The sequence below is a fragment of the Puntigrus tetrazona genome, chromosome 14 (genome assembly GCF_018831695.1).
Source record: "Puntigrus tetrazona isolate hp1 chromosome 14, ASM1883169v1, whole genome shotgun sequence".
Classification (NCBI taxonomy): domain Eukaryota; kingdom Metazoa; phylum Chordata; class Actinopteri; order Cypriniformes; family Cyprinidae; genus Puntigrus; species Puntigrus tetrazona.
The window spans coordinates 4040125-4064630 of NC_056712.1; the positions used below are offsets into that span (position 1 = coordinate 4040125).

Sequence of the window (24506 nt, forward strand, 5' to 3'; positions counted from 1 at the left end):
GTGCCAGCACCAAAATCTCAGAAAGTGCTGAAAAATTTCATGTATGTGTTTTACTCATTGTTTACGCAGAGTCTTACCTTTCAGTGTGAATATCTACACATATTTAGACATACAGGACATTACAATAGAAGACTCTGATTTTGATATATCAACAGACAACGTTGAACGATTTAGATTTAGATTTATGGCAGATCATAAACATTTTTCATAAGAAGATGTTTTAAAACAACAGCATAAGATAGTTGTAGTCTAACACAACAGGTTTAAAAGTAGAGTCTGATGCAGATTAATAAAAAGTTAAATAAAAAGGAACTGACCAGCTTACCATAATTTGAAAACAAAAGAAAAAAGACGATTGTTAAAAACAATAAGAAAAAATAGTAAACATCTATGTTGCAGTTTAAAAAAGTAGTTTGTCACAAATGAGAAAATAAAAGAAAAACAATCTCACCATGATCTAAAAAATATATTTGGTTATTGTTAAAACAACAGCATACTCCACTAATCAAAATCTCGTACCATTAAAATTTAGGAAAAGCTAACCTTTGTCACGAGTTAGAAAAGTTAAACAAAGAGAAATCCTGCAGAGGAATAGTCAGATACACTGGGTTCTCAAAACACAGAATGAACAAGCGTTCGCCCCCAAACCACATCCACTAACTCCTGCCTCTAGCACATAAACCTGTTAAGAAAGACCCGCACAAAGACAGATTTTAAACAAACAGATGTTTTAACATTAGAACAAAGGTTAAAAGGGCAGAAAAAGAAGAAAGTTAGAGCTTTTCATTTTAAAGATAATACCATTTTCTTTTTACACAAAACAAATTTAAACCACAAGAAAATGTTGTTATTTTGTAATGTAATGAAATGTTTTTAGGACTCTTTGATTTTCATGTAACCATTGCACTAGTGTTATCTATCTGTTGAAACAGAACGTTAAAACAAAATGCAAAATATTGTGAATCACGCACCATAATGAAAAGTGAGATTGTTTGAACATGGATGCAGAACTGTAACATGTCAATATCAGACGGTCTATGCTGTAGGAAAACACAATTTCATCATACTTAATTTTGTAATTTCTTTATTCATTCATAGATTTTTCTATGAATAAGCATCAACATGCACACACACAAAATCACAAACAAATGTGAACACAAACACTCAATCACACACACAAACATGCATTTAGAGATGATTTTTACAAATTAAAACTTTATGGAATTACAGAGGGCTATCTCTTCAAGATGATGAAAAGCAATATGAATAAACAATGATATAATTTCTTTTCAACAAAATAATTCTTAAACAAAGTGCTACAAATGTCTTACAGAAGATTTACAACAGATTAGACTTTCTCACTTTTAAAATGGTATGATTAAATATGTTTTTTAAATGCAACATATTCATTGTTCCTGTCACGTCCACACATGAATTCACATTCAAAGAATGTTCTAGTTCAGGAAGTAGTACTTTCCATAACACAGACATTGGTAAATCCTTAAGTTCACAAAGAGTAGGAGTTCCCCGGAGCACAGGGAGACAAGGAGCAAACGAAGAAGAAAATCAGAGCAATAGTGTCAATGTAACTTTGATTTGTAATTAGTACTCAGGTGATGGTTCACGGGTGTGGCGTGTCAGGGACTGAGTGGACAGTGACTGATCCTGGTGACTAGGACTGGGTGAACGTGCTGAGGGTGTGACAGTTCCACAGTATATAGGTTGATTTTTAATAAGATTTTATGAAATAATTGTAAAGACTGAGTTTACTCATTTCTCTTAAATATGTATACTGTAACCAAGTCGGTATCTGAACCAATAATTACTGTGATAGATGTGGCCAGGTGCTCCTCGTCGGTAACCAGGGTGACATTAATGGTCACACTACCCTGACCCCCCACCCCCCTAAACATCGTTCGTCCTGGTCCTGCAAAGCCCGCCAACCCCAACAAAGCTTGTACCTTGGTCTTTGTGAGGGGCCTCTGAGCCTTTCGTACTGCTTCCACCTTCTTTTCCTAGGGCAGGATGAGGCCCCTCCCGACCTGGTAACCCAGGTACTTCGCCTCTGACAGCTTTTGTGAGAGATGGCGGTGAGCCCAGTCCTCCGGAGCTCTGACAGCACCCTCCGCAGGCACTCCAGGAGGTCCTCCCATGCCTCAGAGTGGACAACCATGTTGTCGAGAGTAAGCGAGAGATGTTAGATGTGGTTTCAGTCTAATAAATATCATCATAACCAACAAGAGGTCTGTGCTTCTAGTTTCAAATGTTTCAAATTTAATGATAAGCCCACCAATTTCACTGTTCAACCCAGAAAAATATGTTCAGTCCTGGGCAAGACATCATCGCACTGCAAATGACCCTCAGTCCAGGAATTTAAATCTGTGAATATGACAATAAATAGTAAATCTATTTGGAACATACTGTAACTGACAAAACAATGCATACTTGACAAAATGTATAAAAATATATGCAAAAAAAATACAGATTGTGAATGTAATTCATGTGTAATATAAATTGATATATTCCTAATAAACCAAATAAACGTTTACTTCTGCCATTTTTTGGCCACTTTTATTTCAGACGGGTTTGGATGGGTGGGGGGGTGGTGGGAGTGAATAGTAAACCACTCGTGAATGATTATAAGATTCATTAATAACTACTATGAGACTCATGGTAACCCACTATTAATTACTCAAGTGTTACTTCATCCTTCTGAAAGAATTATCTAAAAGTCCACTATTTAAAAAAATAACCAAAAACCTCAAATGTGAAATTACCTTTTTTTAATCATGACTAAAATTGCTGTAAATATTTGGCATGGAACAAACAACTTTTAAACATTTATTCACTTTATAACTATTTATTAAGTGCCTAGTAGCAGTCTTATTTGTAACAGCTTCAAATAAACATCAAACCATATGATGCCTGAACTGGGGGAAAAAGAAAAGAAGATGTCTTTTTCAATACAACACCAACTGACTAAATAATTAATAGCTTTGACTTTTGTGAGCTCATAAAATTAATAATAATATCCATATTTGACCTTTTGATCTGAAAATAATATTCGAAAACACTAACTAACTTTAATGTTTAAATGAACAGATTCCCCTAGACGTACAAAGGGGTAGGACTTTATTTTTTGTTATATTTTGAACCAAACGATTTAGATTGTTTAAAACTTTAATTATTTAACTCATCATCTTGGCTGTTCGCAATTGCTTTTAATGGTTAATGGTTAACGCGTGAGTGTTGCGGTTCAGCTGGTTGTTTTGATTACGTCTGAGATGGGTGGGTTTTGACCTTTTTATTTATTTAACTAAAATGCATTGACACTAGTTTTAGGTAACAGACATTTTGTAATGGCGAAACAGCAACAAAAAGTTAACAGCAAACATTTTATTCAACAGGCCAAGCGATATCGTCCCCTGACATGACAGGCAGAACATTTCCACATTATATTTAATATCTTTATCTATATTTAATATCACATTTTGGTAAATCATTTGGAGTATTTCTACACTATGGTATGATCTTTACTGTACAAACTGTAAACAATGCCCATCATGCAAAAATTTGCATACAGATATTTTTAAGTAATCTACTCAACCATTTCAAGCTAAAGAAAGGACTATCTCTTTTTTAAAGAATATGGAAATTTAGAATTATATATGACCGCATGTCACTATCATGTTACTTAAGAAAAATATTTATCATACATTTTTAAAGTATGCAAAATTTTGATAATAATATAACATTTAATTATATGTATAACTTATTCTGGGAGCAATGATGTTCATGCCACAAATGAAATGTCTCAACAAAATGAGTTACTCTTACTCACAAAAGTGAATTGTCAATCTGAGCAGGGTGAAACACACACACACGTCGGGTTGTGTTTTCATGTTTTATGGGGACATAGGCATAATGATTTTGTACTGTACAAACTGTACAAGATGACCTGAATTATTAGGACTCAATATATTTTCACCATAAACTTGCACTGGCTCCCTATCAAACATCGAATATATTTTAAAAATCTTATTAATTACTTATAAATCCCTGAATGGTTTAGCTCCTCAATACATGAATGAGCTTTTATCACATTATAGTCCTGCCCGTCCGCTGCGTTCTCAAAACTCTGGCCATTTGATAATACCTAGAATATCAAAATCGACTGCGGATGGCAGATCCTTTTCCTATCTAGCACCTAAACTTTGAAAAAAAATGTAGTGGCTGCAAACAATTTTAACTACATTTTTGTTTAAAGAATAAACAAATTTGTTTAATTGTAGCTAAAATAAATTGATTGCAACCACTTTCTATGAAAAATGGAGCCTAGTAAATTTAATGAATAATTTTCCCAGTGAAATATACATATACTGTATTAAATATATTTACTATTGTTTATGCATTTATTTGATTAGCTTATAAATAGTTATAATAACCTACAGCCATATACTATTTAAGCATATTTTCTCCAAAATGTTATTTAAAACAAAACAAACTAAAAAAAAAACAAAAACAACAACAACAAAAAAAACCAGTAAGAGTAAAAGGTTGCTTCAAGTCTGTTTAATGCAGTCATGTCTGATATGTGGTGTTACATAAAAATTCATTATTTAAATAAAGTGAACAGCATCAAAAATGATGTTGTTTGTACAGTTTAGTGATTATGTCCCACAAACAGATTCTGTGTTTTAGTGTTTATTTGTTTTTTTTCTTTCTTTTTTTGGAGATGTACAGCAAAATATATCCTGACCTGAACATGTATGCAGTGTCTCCTAATGTATTTGCTGTCTATCCACAATCACTCAAATGCAAATTATTAGGTCTATGGACATACTGTGTGTCATTCCACTTCCAAACAATATTGAAATACACTTATACTTGCTTACACTTTTTAAATCATATCACTGACAAAATATTGAGGATCACATAGAAATAAAGACTAATTTAATCATCCTATTTGCTTGAATGTCAAGTCAACATTAATGCTAATTTTGCTTTAAAATGCATGGCTAGAGTTCTAAACGTAAACCACATGATCACAAACGGAAATCACTTCCGTGAAGTGACCATCCCATGGTTCCTTTGCTGACGGACTTCGTAAAGGGGTTTAGTTGCTCGCTTTCGTTTGGAAAAAAAACCCGTCTGGGATTCGCTCCTTATCTCCATAAACGTATTTGTTACCTAAGTATGATTACACCTGTACAACGTTACGAAAGAAATGTTGCTGTCCAAGTAGGCAGTTCACTCGGATTTGAGACACAGCCAGAGTTCTCTTTTCCTATTGGCTCTGGTCTCCTTATGCTATGCTAATTCCTGTATATATATATGTGCTTAACCGAGGATTAACTAACATACTCTTTAAAATAGGTGTCTTCCTATAATATGTATGTTATTGGACTGAAGGTTAATATTTGCGATTATGGAGATGTTATTATTAGCGGGCCTGAGCGCTAACGTTAGTTGTGTAACGTTACTGCCTGTTAACAACAGTTAACGTTAGCCTGTTAGCAATAGTGTAAAATCAGATGATGGAGGATGCAGTGGATGTTAAACTAAATCACTGGAATAAATGACGACCTAAATGTTTTCATGTTACAATGGCAGGTAAGTCTCATCCTAGTGTTATGTTGTCACGTGTGTGCCATTTATAATTGAATACTATTTGTATCTAGACGTTATTCTGCTAATTATTATTCGTTTGTCTTTTTATTTCATAGACTAGACCGTAGTACAGATGTAACCTAAGCCTACTTTGCCTTTGAGATGAACAGGTAAACTCTCAGATTTACTATATTTTTTGTTAACAATATAATTATGTTACTTTCCATATCATCTTTCTAATGTGTATTTTATTTGTTGTCGAGGAGGAATGTTGGTTAGATGTGGAAATGCCTCACGCTTTAGGGGGATCACAGAGGGGACAGACTGACACCAAAACAAACACACACACACACACATGCTAGCAGGTGCCATGTTCACCTTTTAATCTTTTTGTCACGTGGCTTATTGTCTTTAAAAGAGGATACTGTCACTAATGCTACCTTCACGTGCTCGGAAATGTTCTATTTCCCATGTATGAAGTCGCAAAAACGGGCTTGTCGTAATCAAGTGTTTTAATGTCGTAAATAATAAAATGTAGCATCCCATTGTGACAGTCATGAATATTATTCGCGCTTCTTATTTACAATCCAGGAATTTCGGCCAATACATGATTATTTCAGTGCTTTTAAAACATACAATATGCCGGGAATGATCGTTCATATCTAGCCTCTGTAGCGACAAGATAGAGGGATGTAGTTGTTTTTGTTTTCTCTTTTTTTTTATTTGCAGTAATAATAGTGGAACAGTCAAACAACAGTATAAAATGCATCTGTAAAACAATACCATTCACAAATTGCACTTTTTTTTTTTTTTAATCAAAGATCAATCTAATACATCTAGTATCCTCTTTAGTAGGGATGTCTTAACAGCTTTACGATTGTTCTGTACTGTTAGAGATTAAACAAGAATTTAAATTATGTTGTCCACTTGGATATGCATCACAATCCAAAAAGTAACAAAGACATATGGGACCAAAATATTTTAGTATAATTGCAACTGAAAATTGCATTAAAATAGCTTTCAATTTTTCTTTACAAAAACAGCATAAGGGTAAGAAACCTTCTTTTAACTTACTAGTAAAATCATTACATGGATAATATCTGTGCATAAAAAGAATATAAAGGTTATTACTTTTTTCTTTTCTTTTTTTATCCCTGAAAGAAAGTCCCCCGACTGTAAATTCTGAAAGAGAATCAGCCACAGGCTTGTACATTATTTCAAATTTAAAAAGATGAAGTAGTTTTGGAAATGCAATGAATTATTTTTGTATGTTCCCTGGACGATACATTTAATCCACAATTATTAATAAACTCTGTGTGATTATATAAATAACCTCAATGGTTTAATAAATCTGTTAAAAACAATGAACCTTGAAAAAAAGGTCCTTCCTATTATTAAGTAGTATTGCCGTATACTATAAAACAATATGCATTACGTCTATATCAGCTCATATAAGTCAAATATAATTACATAAACAATTATGAGCAAAACAGCATCATGTACTTATGCACTGCTTCATACAAACTGAACAAACAAAGGTTTGTTTATTGTATACTTTTCAAATTCTACAGCAGCAGTATGGTGTGATATTTATTTTCTTACTACCTTTCCTTTCATGACTTTGAAAAACTTGTATCTCGTGTTTCTCTAAGTTGCTTTTTGCATAACTGTGGGTCATTGACACCAAGCTTTGTTGTAATTTCTTAATAGGAAATAATTGCTTTCGCTGAACATTTAAAGTCAAGCGATTGTTAAGGTGCAGATATATCTGTTACAGTTCAGCTGTGTATATAGTGACTTCGAGATGTTGCTTCTTTGCCATACCTCGGCTATATGAGAAACCCCAACTGGGAAGAAATCCTGCAAAGTGAAATTTCAGAATATACCCACTTATTGTGTAATCACCTCGTACCAATGGTAGCGCAAAAGGTGTTTTTTTATTCAAACCGATTTTGTTAAAAAATATGTAATTTTAATTTCTTTTTTTGTTGTTTGAAGTATGTCAAGCCCGTAAAACATGCAAAAGTAAAAGAAAACCAAACTGATCCAAAACGGCTATTACTTCTTGCCCAGCTTGTTAATGAAAACAAGGACATTGAGGAAGTTGTTGTCTACTTAATATCTACTAACACACCACTGTATTGCCGAAATAATTTACAGCATGTTACTTGCCATTACTCTTTTCGTCACTGCACATCAGTGAAGTCTCATGTAAATTTTTTTCAATATTTCTAGAATTAGGAACCAAGATGTTCTCACCTATATATATATATATATATATATATATATATATATATATATATATATATATATATATATATATATATATATATATATATATATATATATATATATATATATATATATATATATATATAATAATAATAATAATAATAATAATAATTAATTTTTTTTGCTGATGTTTGCTTAATGTGTTTTTCACAGAGGATGCAAAGTTACTGTTCAGAAATATTTCCTGGGGAATTTATTTGAAATTACAAATATGATGGTGAGTTTTGTGTTTAGTCTTCTTAAAAAAAATTAATTGATGTTTTATACATCACTTGAATGCAGAGGTCATTACTCTGTTAGTATAATAGTCTAAGTATAATAGTATAAGGAGTAAAAAAAATAAAATAAAATCCAGAGGCCCTGGTCGAAGGTTTAATGCGTGTTCGGTCTTTCCTTGTGCTTTTGACCTTATCAGAATTTAGTTTAAATTTTGATCTTGCTCCATGCTTAATCTGACTCCAATTTCAAGTGATTGTTAATTTTAGGTACCATTCATAATTGCAAATTTTAGAAGAATTTAGATATTTGAAATATTCTAGAAAACTCATCACTTCTTTTTTTTTTTTTTTTTCATTACGGACCCAGTGTCACTTAGGAATTCAGGTGGCCGTTTACTGAACCCTCGACATGGCTGGACAGTTCCAACATTACTCAGAGGTTGAAGGGTGGTTATAATGCCTTAATTGAACTACCCTCTGGCATGTTCTAAACAAAGAGGACATTTAACTATATAACAACAAAATACCAAACACTTTCACCATGTAATTATTATTAGTCAGGTAATGTTGTATCCATTTACCAATTATGCAAACATTTAGAAGCCAATTCAGAGTTACATTGGTGTCAATACAAAACATCAAATTCTCAAAGATAAACCTAGAGTAAAAGATGCATACTTGACCTTTAGAAAGTACATAGTGTGGTGTGTGGAGAGACACTACATAATCGCACCTTGTCAGGTTTTGTCACTCTCCTTATATACTCAGACCAGACCATGAGGTTTTCGGATTGGTTGTAAAACCATAAAACTACCCTTTTGTTTTTTAGGTTCCCGTGCTCCAGGGTCCCAGGGTCACATTTTCAGAGACCTTAAAGGAGATTTTTCAAGATTCAAGAGTTTATATGTTGCATACAATTTGTGCAAGTACAACTTGTAGTGAAATGTTAGTCTGGTACAAGACAAAGAAAGAAAGAAATGTACTTAAATGTAGAGTGTAGAATAAATACTTAAAACAAAAAATATACATCAAAATAACAATAATATATGACAATAAAATAAAATGTTAAATATATGTATGTACAATGTAAACATGTAAATGTTGCTATGTAGAGGTAGACAGTATGTGCAAATGTACAAAAAAGGATGTTATTAAAGTGCAGATGCAATAAGTAGCGCAGTTCTTATAGTGCGGCAATTGTCTATGTAGAGGAGTCTGATGGCCTGGGGGAAAAAGCTTTTTTTGATTCTCTCTGTTTTGGCCAATAGACTGCAGTATCGTCTACCAGAGTGCAGCAGACAGAAGAGAGGATTTGCAGGGTGTTTATTGTCTTTGATGATTTTTGTAGCTTTGAATACGCAACGCCTGTTGTAAATGTCTTGCAGAGTGGGCTGAGCAGAACCAGAGATTCTAGCGTTCAGCTAAGCGAACCACTCTCTGAAGGGCTTTGCGGTCATTGACAGAACAATTTCCATACCATGATGAGATGCACGTCAGTCAGTACGCTTTCTATGGCACCAGTATAGAAAGTTTTCTCAATCCCAGGTGTGATCCCGAGGTGGTATAGACATTGCCTGGCTTTCTTTACCTGTATCTGTGTGTACCGAGTCCAGGTTAAGTGCTCAGAGATATGTACTCCTATGTACTTGACACTACTTACTTTCTCCACCGGTCTCTGATCACTTAGTGGAGTATAGTTTCGCTGTCCTCTCCTAAAGCCACCATTTCCTTGGTTTTGCTGACATTCAGAGAGAGACAGTTCAACTCACACCACATTGTCACCTTCTCCACCTCATCAAGATAAGCTGCCTCGTTGTTGGATATGAGGAAGTACAACTGTATCATCCGCAAACTTGATGATGGAGGTGGAGCTGTGAGAGGACACACCATCATGTGTATAAAGAGAGTACAGTAGTGGGCTTAGGACACATCCCTGGGGCGCACCTGTACTCCGGGGTCTGCTCGACCTTCACAACCTGGGTTCTGTCCAAGAGAAAGTTCAGAACCCAGTCACAGAGGAAGAAATTCAGACCAAGGTTCCTGAGTTTGGATGACAGTCTCTGAGGGTCAGTGGTGTTGAAGGCTGAGCTGTAGTCTATAAACTATGGCCTGATGTAGTTTCCAGGTTTATCAAAATGGGTGAGAGTGGAGTGTACAATGTGAGAGATCCTATGTGGATCTGTTAGGATGGTATGCAAACTGTAGTGAGTCTATGTTGTCCTGGATGGAAGAGCAGACGTTGTTTTTAATGATCCTCTCAAAGACCCTCATGGCAGCTTTCTTGGTGTTCACTCTCTTCAGCGTGGGCCTAGGGAATGCCATGTTATTGCAGCCCAAACCATCACTGATCCACCCCCATGCTTCAATTTGGGCATGCAAGAGCCTGGCTGGTACCCTTTTTTGGGGGCTTCTCCACACCATAACTCTCCTGGATGTGGGAAAGACATGTGAGGTGGACTCATCAGAGAACAATACATGTTTCACATTGTCCACAGCCCAAGATTTTCATGACACAGAGGCCTAATTCTCTTACCCACTTGTCAACATGGCAAAGACAGTAGAACAGTTTATCTTGCCATAACGCACAGTGAGGAGGATGGTAAGAGTGGTAATAAAGATCACTTTCACAGAATTTTATCAAAGAGTGGCATCTTGGTGTCACAAAGTCTTCATAACAACCATCAGGTGCTCTCTACATGCCAACCTTTTCACACTAACACTCACAAATGTAAATGTTTGGAGTTTGCTAAGCGGTACTGGGACCTTATTTGGTGTGTGTGTATAATACAGTGTCTCGTAATCATACCCCATATTCCACATCTTATGTTGCTGCCTTAATAAAAGTTTTAACAGTTGATAGTGCATATCAGAGTAAAAACCATGCATTGAGGTCAAAAGGAACTGCCTAAGGGCCAAGCCTTCAGGAAAAAAAGAATTCAGAAAAAAAATCTGCTTCACTGAATGGTCACAGAAGTATGTAGTCTCTGTTAACCTTAACAGAGAATAGTTGACCCAAAAATGAAAATTATGGCATATTTTACTCACCCCCAAACCATCTTAGGTGTCAGAGCATTCAGAAAATCTGTGTTTACCTTTCAACAGGACAATGACCTTCAAAGCAATTAAAGCAGTTTAACACAAGGCTTCTTTTTGAAGAACCGTTCCATTCCATGGCGATCCGAGCCGGCAAGTACAGTTACAGATTTGTTTTCTACTGCGGGGCTGATAACGGATTCAATTCAAATGCGTCAGTTGTTGCTGTGGTAACACAAATGTTTACACATGATATGAGGTCTTAACTATCATGAGTTTTATAATTGAAGATGTTAGCTAGGGCGTGTGGAACCTGCAGTAAAGTTCTTGGGATGTCTGTCTTTTCTCTGAGCATTACATGGTCTAATCTTTGGGTGAATTTGCTGGAACATCCATTCTTGGGAGGATTGGTGTCTGTTTTGAATGTCTTCCGCTTGTGGATAATCTACCTCCCTGTAGAATGTTGAACTTTAGATTGTTTGGAAATAGCCTTATTACTTTTCCCAGATTTCTTCTCTAAGATAATTGCTGATGTTTACCTGCTTGGCGTTGTGTTAAAGAAAAAAAAACACCACTGTCTTTCCATTAGTGGCCCCTCCAGGATTTTTTTTTTTTTTTTTTTATGGATTGGCCGAAAGGGTTCATTAAAAATATTAAGGTGCCACTGGCGCAATACATGTTGCCATGTCTAAAGCCAATGTTTTTACAATAATTAATTTTGGCGTTACTATTAATTATTTCTGGGAGCATATCACATTATAATCAAAACTTTTTTGAAGTAATTGTAAACAATAATCTACAAATGTTTAACTCAGTGGTGTACTCACCTCATCTGTCATCCTAGGTCGCTGTACTCATATTAAAAAGTAAACATGGCCAACAAAATAGCTTATGCTCAGTACTAGCTGTTAGCCACTCATAGCACTCAGTTGTAATCTTTGAAATTGCTCATAAAAACTTTGCTGGCCTTGTTAACTAATTTAGTTTACATTTCCTTTCTCAGTTATTTTAGTAGATCGACAACAAGCTCTGGTGTGGGTGGCGATGACTGCCGCTATCATTTTCTTTTCATTGAATTTCACTTTTGGTCCTCGAAAATCACTGATTAAAGGGGCAGTCTAATGCTGGGTGAAGCACTGGGCACGTTGCAGGGCCCAGAGGGCGACCTGTTATTGAAAGTCAAACTTTGATTGGCTGATGATTCTGTCACTAATGCTCATCAGGTTTTTTTAGATACAGAGGTCCTAAAATGTATATTGTTAGGGGGGTACGGCGGCATGCTCCAACGAGAAAATTTAGATTTTCCTGCCTTAAATTTGTGTACATTTTAGATGTAACAGAAGATAACAGATTTTTAAACATGAGAATCAGATTAAATGTTGCAATGAATGATCTATGCTACAAACTGGAAATAGAGATAGTTCTCGAAAATGTGAATTTAAAACCATCAATAGGGGGCAGAAAATAATAGTCATTGTGTCAAAGTGAGTCATTGTAATTGAACCAAATCATTTAAACAGTTGATTCAATCAGAAATGAAACACCATCATCTCACTCAGTCTCTCACTCTCTCAGGAATGAGAGACTCAAAACAGTGCTGTGGCTGTGGAATTATTTTTGTTGGCAAAACTGAGCAAAAACAGGCAAAGGTCTCTTAATTAACCTTTTTTGTATATTGATCTGTTGTAAAACATCAATATTACGTTTATAATCCAGTAAATCTTTGGACAAAAATGGCACTCCTCATTGATTCTAAATGGTTTAAATGTTCTGTCCCTTGTCTTGAATTTGTGATCATTCTAAATGTATCTTAATAAACCGAATCATGCAGTGAAAGAACATAATGTAAACGCGCATGCACTACATAATGTAACATTATGCTTGCATGCTCTGTATGCAGCACCAAAGCAGGATTCATATATTTAATATAAGGTAATTATTTTAACAATAAGGCAAATACCAAGGTGCGGATCTCAGGGACCATAATGGTGGGTTCGGCCCTGCTTGCAATGTGGCGTCTTTCAACAAGACACGGTAATTTGATGACATACACAAACGTTCGCTTCAGTGCAAATCGAACAGGCCTACTATCTGTAGTGCTGGATGCAGACTGGCCAATGGGGTGGCCAGTGTCATTTTAGAGGTGGCCGTAGTCCCCCTTGGAGGCGCCACTGCTTTCCATAATTACGTTATGTTCTTCCCTCAATTTAGATGAGTTGAAGTGTTTGCACTTAATCACTCTAGCGGTATGCGGTGGTACTTTTATCTTTTAACTTAGCTCCATTCATTCATTAGGATCCAAATAGGGATGAATGAAAAAAACACCAAATACTTCCACGTTTTCCCTATTTAAAGATGGTTACACAAATAGTTACAGGAGTAAGTAATTCTAATGTATGGCAGAAGGGTACTTTTGCAGTACTTCACAGCACTTCAACCTTGGCGCAGTAATATCATCAGTCCTGGAAACTCCGCCTCTCTCTCTCCCTCTCACTTTTGTCAATACAACCAGCATGACTTTCAGTTCTACTTGTGCTACTATCAAGTTGCTTCAGGACTTTGTGGTGGCGTTTGTGTGCTTTCAACTCATAAATCTGGTGTATCCAGGCATAACTTGAATGCACCATAAGATAGGAGTGGTACTTATCAACTCCTCTAAATTGAGAGAAGAACATAGAGAAATGTGGAAAGACGGTGGATGTTCTTTGTCTTTGATTTTACGGCCTAGTAGTGTATAGTGTATGATACATTATAAAGTTATACATTATAAACACCTTATAAACTAACTATTATTATTACATTATAAAGACCTTATAAAGTTTGCAAGTGAATGATGACTAGCTTTTAAAAATCTGTTTAAATGTCAAACTTTTTTATTAGAATTGAGCCTTTACAGAAGTTTTTTTTTTCTTGTTAAAAGTTTATTCAGCCATTCATTCATTTTCCCAACCACTTTTCCTATATAAATAAAATAAAAAAAACTCCACATATGGTATTTAATTTGACCTCTGCGAATTTTATAGTTTTTTTCTGATGAATTTCAGAAAAAGGACAAAAAGCATGACAAGCAAATGATTTTATTGTTGCAAACCCTGTTTTATATAAGTTTCCACTTAAAGATTGTAGTTTATATTTTGCATTTCTGTTTCCTCCCAGCTTCCTGGTACCAAGGTCCATTCACCAAATCTCTCCAAAGGCCAGAGGCTCTGTTTCACAACAGTTTTAACCCCAGCCTGAAGTGGCTCATGGGTCAGAAGGACAAAGATGGTAGTTGGGACTCTGAGATTGACAGCATCACTTCCTGTTCCTCCAGAAATATCCAACGTCTTGGACAAACTTTACAAAACCTCAGCTCTCAGTGCCACACATTCCATGATTCTGCATCAGGAGACAGGCTATTTGGTAGTGTCATAGGTCTTTCTTCCTCTGCAGAAGATGATTTTTACCACCACCATCAGTTTGCAGCCTTCAGCCAGCATTACTGTCAGCTACAACACCTGATGGATCACAGAGCTCAACTGCTCTTTCTCCATGAGTACAGCCATCGCACACATATGGCAGCCTGCTTTGTGGTACAACTAAACTCAGTATTGGAGAAGACACATCTTCTTTTAACTGACAAGGGGCAAGTAGCTGAGCAGACCAACTCCACATGGAACCTCAGCCTTAGAGCTTTGTGCCAAGAAATGCAGGTTCACATCAACCATTGGGATCTGCTCTGGGCCAATGCACAATCTGACTTCCATCTCCGGCGTGTTCTTTTTAGCCGTGTGAAGACCCTTGCTTCCATGCAGCAAACTCTACACTTGCTGGGCTTCCAGGCCTTGTGTCTGATGGAGCTGTGCATCCATACTGCACTTTCTGCTTTGGTTGCTGTCCAGTTAGATAGTGTGCCCAGAGATGCTTTAGTGGACCTGTTTTGTGCGGTTGAGCTGTACAACCAGATCGTAGAAGACAAGTGGATCCAGAGCACAACATCTGCCTTTGACTTAGAGCTTATGTTTAGCTCATATGGGCCACAGTTAGGACCTGTTTTTCTTCAAAACAGAACTGGTCCTAAAACATTCTCAGTTGAGCAGCTGATGAAGATTCTGGCCCAGAGTCAGGCTCAGAAAGCAGCCAAACAACTTTACACATGTTCTTCCCAGCAGAATAACCACCTCCACATGGCAAAAAATACCAACAAACTTAAGAGTCACTTTGCACGCCCTAATCTCAACAGTCAGCTTTTGTCCTCTCTTGAAATAAACATTCATACAGTACAACTTAAACCTCAAGCTTCTGTTAATGAGGTTCCCCAAAAGCCCTTGCACAGCCTCCGTTCCTTGAATCTTCCATTCTCTTTGTTTATCTTTCAAGACCAAGAGTGTATTGACACCCTCTTTCAAGTCCTAGTGACCTCAACAAATCTCCTAGCTTCACTTATTCACAAAAAAACTCTTTTAGACAGGACATCTGATCTGGAGGAATATGTGTTGATTTGTCGTGGGGCCAGTGAAGGAGAAGATGGACTGCTAAACAGCCCCAGAATGTCCTCCAGGACCCACAGTGTGGCCTCGATGGATCTTAGGAAGTTAGACGCATATATGAAGCTCTCCTCTTATTACAAGAAACTGCTGTGGAGGGAATTTGGAAAAGCAGTTGTAAGACACTTTTACTGTCAGTCATACAACAGCACTCTGGGAAGTATCAACCAGTGGAACAATGAAATGGTGCTTCATTTTGTTACCTGGCTCAAAAATGTGTATATTGAAGGTACTGATATGCAGGTTGAAGTATAAATATTTAAATAAAGTGTTTAAATGTTCAGAAAGGATATGTAATTTTAATGCTTTTATGTCACAATGAATCTGGATCATATTTCACCTCTATAGAAATGTTAAATATCTTTTTACATTTAAGTATAACCATGATATAGACATCCCTACAAAATTTTGCTCAGTGTTGTACTGCTTAAAAATTTTGAGGTAACTTGATAGATTTTTTTTCAGTATACTTGGTTTTAATGTTAAAAAGCACCTTATTTATTTGAAATAGAAATATTTTGTAATAAAATAATAATAATTTATAACATTTTAACAGTTTAATGCTTCCTTGCTGAATGATCCTTGGTGAAGTATTAATTTCTTTCAAAGAAAAAAGATCTTAACTTAAATTCTAGAATGGTATTGCATATTTTCATTGTTTTTTACAAATTAACATCACAAATAATTATAAGCGAATAACTAAAACATTCACATCTCTTAAAGAGACTTGCTATAGAAGGTATTTGCTAACACCTATAGAGCTACTTTATATTGTGCATTTCTGGTATTTTAAGTTGAAGTGCTCTTTCCTGGATTCTGTCTTTTCTTAGTCTGAAGCTAAAGAGGGGTTTTCAAGATTTTTTTCCACAATTTTTTTCACTTCTTTTTTTTGTCTTTGTAGACTTTATTTCACAGGAATGTAAAGGAAATTTGAGCAATGTCTGCTCTTATATTTTATCTGCTGCTGCCTTCACACAGTGGGATGAAAGTGAGTTATAATAACCAAATTATGACTATTCAGTGAAACAAGTAATGGTTGAAGTGTTGATGTTTTTGATTTTGTCTTGTTTTATAGTGATGTGTTTGTCGCTGGGCTCAGGGCTAAAAGAGAGGTGTGTCCTTGGATTTAAACAGGAAAGATGTGCAGTGAGGACTGCCACCATGGATCTCATTCTCCAGCTCTTCCCACCTCTGCATATTGTTCTTCAGCTACTGCAATGCCCAGATGTAGAGTCAGGTACTCAACTTTACCAGGTCTTGTACACTTTTTGCACATAGTACTGGTGCTGCAGAATGTTTTGTAGCACAGGACAAACAGTTGTAGCTCAAGTTATTTTGGGCGATATGGCAAAAATATAATGTTGCCATTTTATTTAAGAACATCACAGCCTAGATGCCCTATTAAATAAAAAAAGCCTTTCAAAGTATGTAAAATAAAAAAAGAACGGCATACAAAGTGGCCAAAGTGGGCCAAGACAAATATTTTTGTTATTAGAAATACACTAGTTTGCCACCATGCAGTTACTGGTCCATAGCAATTTCCAGTCATTTTTTCCTACTGTCATAGTCAGTGTGAACTAGCAACTGTTTGGTTATCCACATTCTTTAAAATATATTCTTTTGTGTTCAGCGCAAGAAAATAATACAGATTTTGGCATAAAATGTGAGGGAGTAAACAATAAATGAAATGTAATTCTTGGGTCAACTATCCCTTTAATAATGGCATGTTTGGTGCTGTCCTTTTAAGACCTGCAAACATCTGTTTCTCTAAAATGTTTACTTTCATTGTAGACATAACTAGCCTTGTTTATATGAAATTATATGTAAACGGAGCTTGTGATTCATGTGTACATCCTCAGGAGTAAATCAGAACAGCACGTGAATTAAATGTTTAGCTTGCAAGGCTTTAAAGTGTAATTCTACTCCTGAGATAACATTTCTTCAAAAGTTTATTGTGTAGACATTTTAAACATCCACTATCAAAAATAGTCATATCACACACTCCTACCATACAAAAGTTGAAGATGAAGTTTTTGAATGTTGATGTTTCTTGCTCACCAGGCATTAAAGTATTCTTAAAGCGCTGTAATGAATGCATAATGCATTATAAATCACTTTATAATATATTGTATCATCTCATTATTATTCATAAGAACCATTTTATTTATTTGTGGTTATAGATTACATTGAATTTCATATTTTGTGACGGGGTGAAGGAAACACACGGCAAGGAGTGCTCAAAATAAATACCCTGGAGGGTGGATTTATTAAACAGAGAAAATAGTACGGTAGAACGGGTGAACCAGTGTCCCAAGGTGCGTTTAGTGCTGCGGTGCTCTTCTCCTTCCTGGGTGATGTGCTGTAGCTGTGAGTCCGTGCCGGAGTGTGGGCTGCTGTCTGTAAGGGAGAAAAGGGGAGAGTCGCATTAATGGCAGCTTGTGCGGAGTTCGGGTTGCCCCTTCCTGGTCAGATCTGTCAGAGGCAACTAAAGAGGAGAAGTTGGGGATAAAACAGCGTTAATAGCCTGCCAACCCAAAGAATGCTCCCCCCGGAGCTCTGAGAGCACCCTCTGCAACTGGTCCAGATGGTCGTCCCATGACTCGGAGTGGATCACAATGTCATCCAAATTGGCCGCTTCGTACGCTTGGTAGGGTCGTAATATGATGTCCATAATTCTTTGGAATGTCGCTGGGGCCCCGCGGAGGCCGAAGGGAAGGGTCTGGTATTGCCAGTGGCCACTAGGGGTAGAGAAGGCAATTTTAGCTTTTGCAGTTTTAGACAGTGGTACTTGCCAGTAGTCCTTGGTCAGGTCAAGGGTGGAGATCTACCAGGCCCTTCCCAGACGGTCCAGTAGCTCATCCAACAGAGGCATGGGGTATCCGTTGAATTCTGACACTCCATTCAGGCATCGGAAGTCATTGCTGAAACAGAGGGTGCCATCCGGTTTCGGGACCATCACTATTGGGCTGGACCATGGGCTGCGAGATGATTTGATTACCCCCAACTTCAGCATTTGTTGAATCTCTTTCTCTATAGCATGCCGAAGAGCACCTCCCGGATCCCGAACAAGATGTACGGGAGCATCAGATCCCAGTCCCTGCGGTCCCAGCCACCACTCTGTATAACATCTGGTCATCCCTGGTCAGTCAAGATCTCTTTTGGGATGCCGACTTGGCTGAACAACAGAAACAGCTCCTTTGCGATGTTCTTCGTGGTGTGGAGAAAAACTGCTTCTGGATACTGGGTGGCATAGTCGACGATCACCAAGATGCTTTCATGTTCCCGGGCAGACTTTGGCAGCGGCCCCACTAGGTCCATCCTGATGTGCTCGAAGGGCACCTGAATTTTTTTAATATCAGTTTTTAATAATATCAGTTTAATTACTTTGATGGTACCCTTTAGACAGCTGTTGACAAGTAACTCTGCAACTATATGCCATTTTCCAGTTAAAAGTATTATTTAGCTAGCATTAGCCTCACAGGAACACAAATTACTGTGCAGATCTTAAATAAACAATGTCAAGATATGATGTAGTCCATTATAAATTAAGTAGACTTAATATGTTGTTCATTATGTATGTAGATATGTAAAAATATGTGAATGGTATAATGTATTTTCATTGTTTTTATGATTATTCATGAGATGGTATAACACATTATAAGGTTTTTTATAATGCATTATGCATTCATTAATACTGCCTAAAAATGCCCTTATTGTGCATTCTAAATATAAACGTGTTACCGCATTTCTTTTTGTTATCAATGTTGAAAACAGCGCTGCTTAATATTTTTGTAGAAACAATTTTTTTTTTTTTTTTTACATTTTAAATTTTTTTAAGAAAAGCTGCAGTCTGTAAGTTTTGCCTCTTTGTTGCCATCTATGTTTGAAAACCTGTAATTGCAGTCCCTTAGGGAATTATATTATATGTGGGGGTGTGCTCTGCTGTGGCTCCAGCGTCTATGAATCTAATGTGTTGAGGTGATTGTGAAGCTGTTAGTCACTGCACCATTGTGAATCCTGTACTAAGTATCACAAATTTTTGTCTGCATCTTGCAATATATGAAGAATTTTCTCAGTGTGCTGTCATATGAACAAGTATCAAGCCTGCTATGCTTTGTTCTGACTAACTGAGGAAAAAAGCATTACCAGAAGTTGTGCTACCAATAGTGATTAAATCTAACCATCAGTTAGCTCGTATTACATATTCTCAAATTATTAATGTTAACAACATCAGCATTGCTTGACTATGTGTATAGTGTGTAGATTTCAATTTATGTACTGTCTAATCTCAAGCACATATAAAACTGGAATTGAATTTAATTGTTTTTCCTATAATCCTTTATAGATTACAATCCACCATCAAAATGATTTTTTATGACATTTAATTATTCCAGCTACTGTGAGAAAAGAGGCTAAAATGAAACAATGCGCCTTCGGCTGGATCCTCACGGGTGAATGAGGTTTACCAGGACTCAGTCTTTATGTTTACAGAATGTGACGTAATGACACAGTGCCCTGCTTGAATTTCCAGAGAAAATCTACTCAAATCTACGTACTACTCAAATTAGAAAACATTTTTCAAAAACTGTTGTAAATGTATTTACTGCCACATTTAATCAGTTAATGTGTACTTGCTGAATGGAAATATTAAATGATTAAATTCTTTCTATTTAAAGTTATTACAATTTTTTTAATACCAGTTTCACAGCAAAAGTAAATAAAATTATAAAAAATAATGAATATGGTTTCATTTTATATTTGTAATATTTGTATATAAGTAGCAAGTACCACTACTTTAATATCCCTTCTTTGGACACTGTTCAAGGTATATAAGATCACATATCCTCATCCTGCTGGTTAATTAAATATGTGATGTCTTTCACTAGTTGACAGTGGATCCAAGAGAGTCGAGAAAAATCATTTGGGATTGCTATGTAGATCTGTTGCAACTGTCCAGTCCTCTACTCTCTGGGTTATGAGTAAAGCTTTCCAGTTTCTGGCTTCCTGGTCCCTTACTAAGTTCTTGCTGGTCACACAAGGCGATCTTAAGGTAAACTGATCTTTAAAATTTACTGAACTGCCCCCATGCATGTATATGCATCTTTTTGATTCCGGATATATTCTGATTTGTCTTTGTTTTAAGGATCTCAAGGAGTCAGTGGAACGCTTGGTCCATCTCACTCTAACTGCTGGCAGAAATTCAGCTCACCCACTGATAATTCAGGAGACAGCCTCCCTCTCTAAGGCACTTACAGATCTACAAGTAAGAAATTCTAGAATCATTTCACAATCTTTGAATAATTATATAACAGATCGCAATGTGAACACAATTGCCCTGAAGGCAACAGAATCTTCTTCTGCACGCACACTTAACAGCGATGCTAACGCTAATGTCAGTATTAAAGTATTATTAAAGTATGCATAAAATCAAAATTGACTAGCAAATTTTTGTGGTGAACAATTCATCCATGCAAGTCAATCCACAAAAAAAAAAAAATTCTATATCTACATTCTCTCTTTTTCTCATTCAATATTCTGAAGTATGTTACAATGGGGAAGTAAAATTGGTTGCATACTTCTGATTCACACAAAATTTAAGTGAAAACACAATTAATTAGCATAGTAACAAGATCGGCAGTTTAAGACATTAACTTGTAAGCACAAAAAACAAGATATTTCTCAATATAAATAAGGATTTATTGTATAAATCTAAGACATATAAAGTAATCTAACACATAAATCCACGCGCTCACACATTCATACAAGTTGCAAGAAGAGAGAAAGTGAGAAAAGATAAGAGGTAGGTTAAGAGTAAAAATGTGAAATCCCAAGTATATAGCAATATATATAATTGTAAAGCCTTGAACAACCATCAACTAGTTAATTAGCTCTCACATTTGAGTTCTCAAATGAAGTTAAAATGTATATTAAATTCACCAGTTTAGCAGGAATCTGGAGGTTTGTACTTTTTTGTGCTGGTTTAAGTTTTGATGCAGTCAAGTTTAAATCGGTCACACAGCAGGCAATAATTAACTTACACATCTCTCACACAAAGAAAAGTAAAGAAATGGAAGTAACAAGACTAGAAAGTGTTCTGACCGGGAACTCTATTGTTTTGCTAGGGGAATTCAACGCTCACGTTTGTGATGCTAGTGACACCTGGAGGGTCGTGGTTGGGAGTATGTTAAGTGGGAAGTGTTTTATAACACCCCCCAACCCCTTTCATGATCTAAACCAAAGGGGTGTTCTGTTGTTGGACTTCTGTGCTAGTCACGGTCCATAACAAACACCATGTTCAAGCATAAGGGTGTCCAACAGTACACGTGGCTCCAGGACACCCTAGGGCGGAGGTTGATGATCAACTTTGTGGTTGTATCATCTGATCTCCAGCCGCATGTCTTGGACACTTGCGTAAAGAGTGGGGCGGAGCTGTGAACTGATCACCACCTGGTGGTGAGTTGGATCAGTTGGCGGGGGAGGAAGCCAGACAGACTTGGCAAGCCCAAACGTACCATGAGGATCTGTTGGGAACATTTGGCAGAGACCCCTGTCAGGGAGATCTTCAACTCCCGCCTCCGGCAGAGCTTTGACCGGATCCCGAGAGAGGCTAGAGACAGTGAGTCCAAGTAGACTATGTTCTTTACCTCTATTGTTGACACGGCCTTCCGGAGATGTGGCCGTAAAGTCTCTTGCCCGTCGTGGCGGCAACCCCCAAACCCGGTGGTGGACACCAGAAGTAAGGGATGCTGTCAAGCTAAAGAAGGTTGGCCCGTGGGACTCCTGAGGCAGATGATAGGTACTGGTGGGCTAAGCGGACTGCTGCCCGGGTGGTTTTGGAGGCAAAAACCCAGGTCTGGGAGGAGTTCAGTGAGGCCATGGAAAAGGACTATCGGTCGGCCTCGAAGAGGTTCTGGCAAACCATCCGACTCCTCAGAAGGGGAAAGCAGTGCCCTGCCAACACTGTATATAGTGCTGGTGGGAATCTGCTAACCTCGACTGGGGACATTCTCGGGGGGTGGAAGAAATACTTTGAGGTTCTTCTCAGTCCCGCCAATGCGTCTTCCACTGAGGCAGCAGAGGCCGGAGACCCAGGGAAGGACTCGACCATAACCCTGGATGAGGTCACCAAGTTTGTTAAGAAACTCCTCAGTGGCAAAGCACCGGGGGTGGACGAGATCCGCCCCAAGTACCTCAGCCCTTGACACGTCTCTGCAGCATCGCGTTCCATACAATAGAATTGCCAAATACTAGAGCACTTTTATCAGGTTTCTTAGTGAGTGCTAAGAGAGAAGAGCTGTGTTTTGACCCGTGACTAGTTTTCCTCAAAGTCACCCAGTTGCCCTGCTGCACAGGCTCTAATGCCCGAACCGAACAATGTAAATGATTCTCTGAACTGGCGTGTCCAATGCAGTGTCTACAGCACTTACATTCTTACTGTGCTCAATTAAACTTTGGATGCGTGTCTCTAATTCTAAAACATTCTGTCATCTTAGCTATTTCCCTGCGTTTATCACATGTGAATCCCTGGTCGCCCTGGTCCCTGGTCAGAAAGAGATGATGGACTATATACATGTAGCAGGTGACAATGCAAGGAGAAGCCATTTGCTCACCGTAAGTGTGAACAAATGAACAGTTCACTTACTACTGTTTAATAAACTTGGAAAAGTGGGGCAAATGGGAAATGAAATGGAGGAGAAAAAAGAAAACAATAGGCACAAAATAGAAATGTGAGTGATACGCAGACGAGCTTAAGGGGTGCTAACACACTGCATGGTTTTTAGATGAAAACCGAACAAGCAACAGTGAAATTAGTCAGATTAGTTTGATAGACAGTATCAGAAATATGGAGGGAATTAAGTTCACAGGAACAATCGAGCTGTGATCAGCAGCAGCTGCATGCAATCATCACATGCTAATGGGCATCCCAATTCGTCAGTCCCCGACTTGACTTGGAGTGACCAACAGGATTTAAATATTGTGATTTAAATCTTTAAAATATTGTCTAATGTCTTTGCGGGACAGAGCACACTCTGCTCCTCTTCCCAGTATCCTCCTTGCAAACGTCCTGTCGCTTTATAAAAAAGATGGACAACCTCAGTGCCAGGATACGTTCTCAACGGGATATGAGAGACTGTAACATCCTTTGTCTGACTGAAACATGGCCGACCCTTGGTCAGCAAAACCAAGGAAATGGTGGTTGACTGCAGTGAGGAAAGGACAGCGAAACTATACTCCACTAGTGATCAGAGACACACCGGTGTAGAGTAAGTAGTGTCAAGTACCTAGGAGTATGCATCTCTAAAGACTTAACCTGGACGAAAGCCAGGCAATGTCTATACCACCTGAGACAACTGAGGAAATTCAGGATCCCACCTGGGATTCAGAAAACTTTCTATACTGGTGCCATAGAAAGCGTACTGACTGCATCTCATCATGGTATGGGAATTGTTCTGTTAATGACTGCAAAGCCCTTCAGTGAGTGGTTCACTTAACTGATTGCATCTCTGGTTCTGCTCTACCCTCTCTGCAAAACATTTACAACAGGCAAAATAAACAAGGACAATACACACCCTGCAAATCCTCTCTTCTGTCTGCTGCACTCTGCTAGACGATACCGCAGTCTGACAGAGAGACTCAAAAGAAGCTTCTTCCACCAGGCCATCAGACTCCTCCATATAGACAATTGCCTAACTCTGATAGCATAATGCCATTGCTACTCATTGCATCTGCACTTTAATCGATAGATTTTAAATTCTCTATTTTATTATTATATATTATTATTTGATGTATATTTCTGTTATTTCTACATTTAAATAATTTTTTTCTC

At 37.3% G+C, this 24506-nt stretch overlaps 1 protein-coding gene across 5 annotated transcripts in view; it reads left to right on the top strand.

The window, feature by feature from the left end:
• Positions 1 to 5067: 5067 nt before the first annotated feature.
• ccdc142 (coiled-coil domain containing 142) overlaps positions 5068 to 24506 on the top strand; it is a 29581-nt gene continuing 10142 nt past the window's right edge. Inside the window, exons 1-10 of one of the 5 annotated variants that reach the window (XM_043257075.1) lie at positions 5068 to 5613; positions 5727 to 5780; positions 8056 to 8119; positions 8488 to 8559; positions 11223 to 11306; positions 14310 to 15908; positions 16581 to 16667; positions 16755 to 16916; positions 20566 to 20729; positions 20823 to 20942. In XM_043257075.1, coding sequence (XP_043113010.1) covers positions 11291 to 11306; positions 14310 to 15908; positions 16581 to 16667; positions 16755 to 16916; positions 20566 to 20729; positions 20823 to 20942 — 2148 coding nt within the window. In that variant the 5' untranslated portion in view covers positions 5068 to 5613; positions 5727 to 5780; positions 8056 to 8119; positions 8488 to 8559; positions 11223 to 11290. The remainder of the gene's footprint in view (positions 5614 to 5726; positions 5781 to 8055; positions 8120 to 8487; positions 8560 to 11222; positions 11307 to 14309; positions 15909 to 16580; positions 16668 to 16754; positions 16917 to 20565; positions 20730 to 20822; positions 20943 to 24506) is intronic. The other 4 variants (XM_043257077.1, XM_043257080.1, XM_043257078.1 and 1 more) reach the window with 4 other exon arrangements.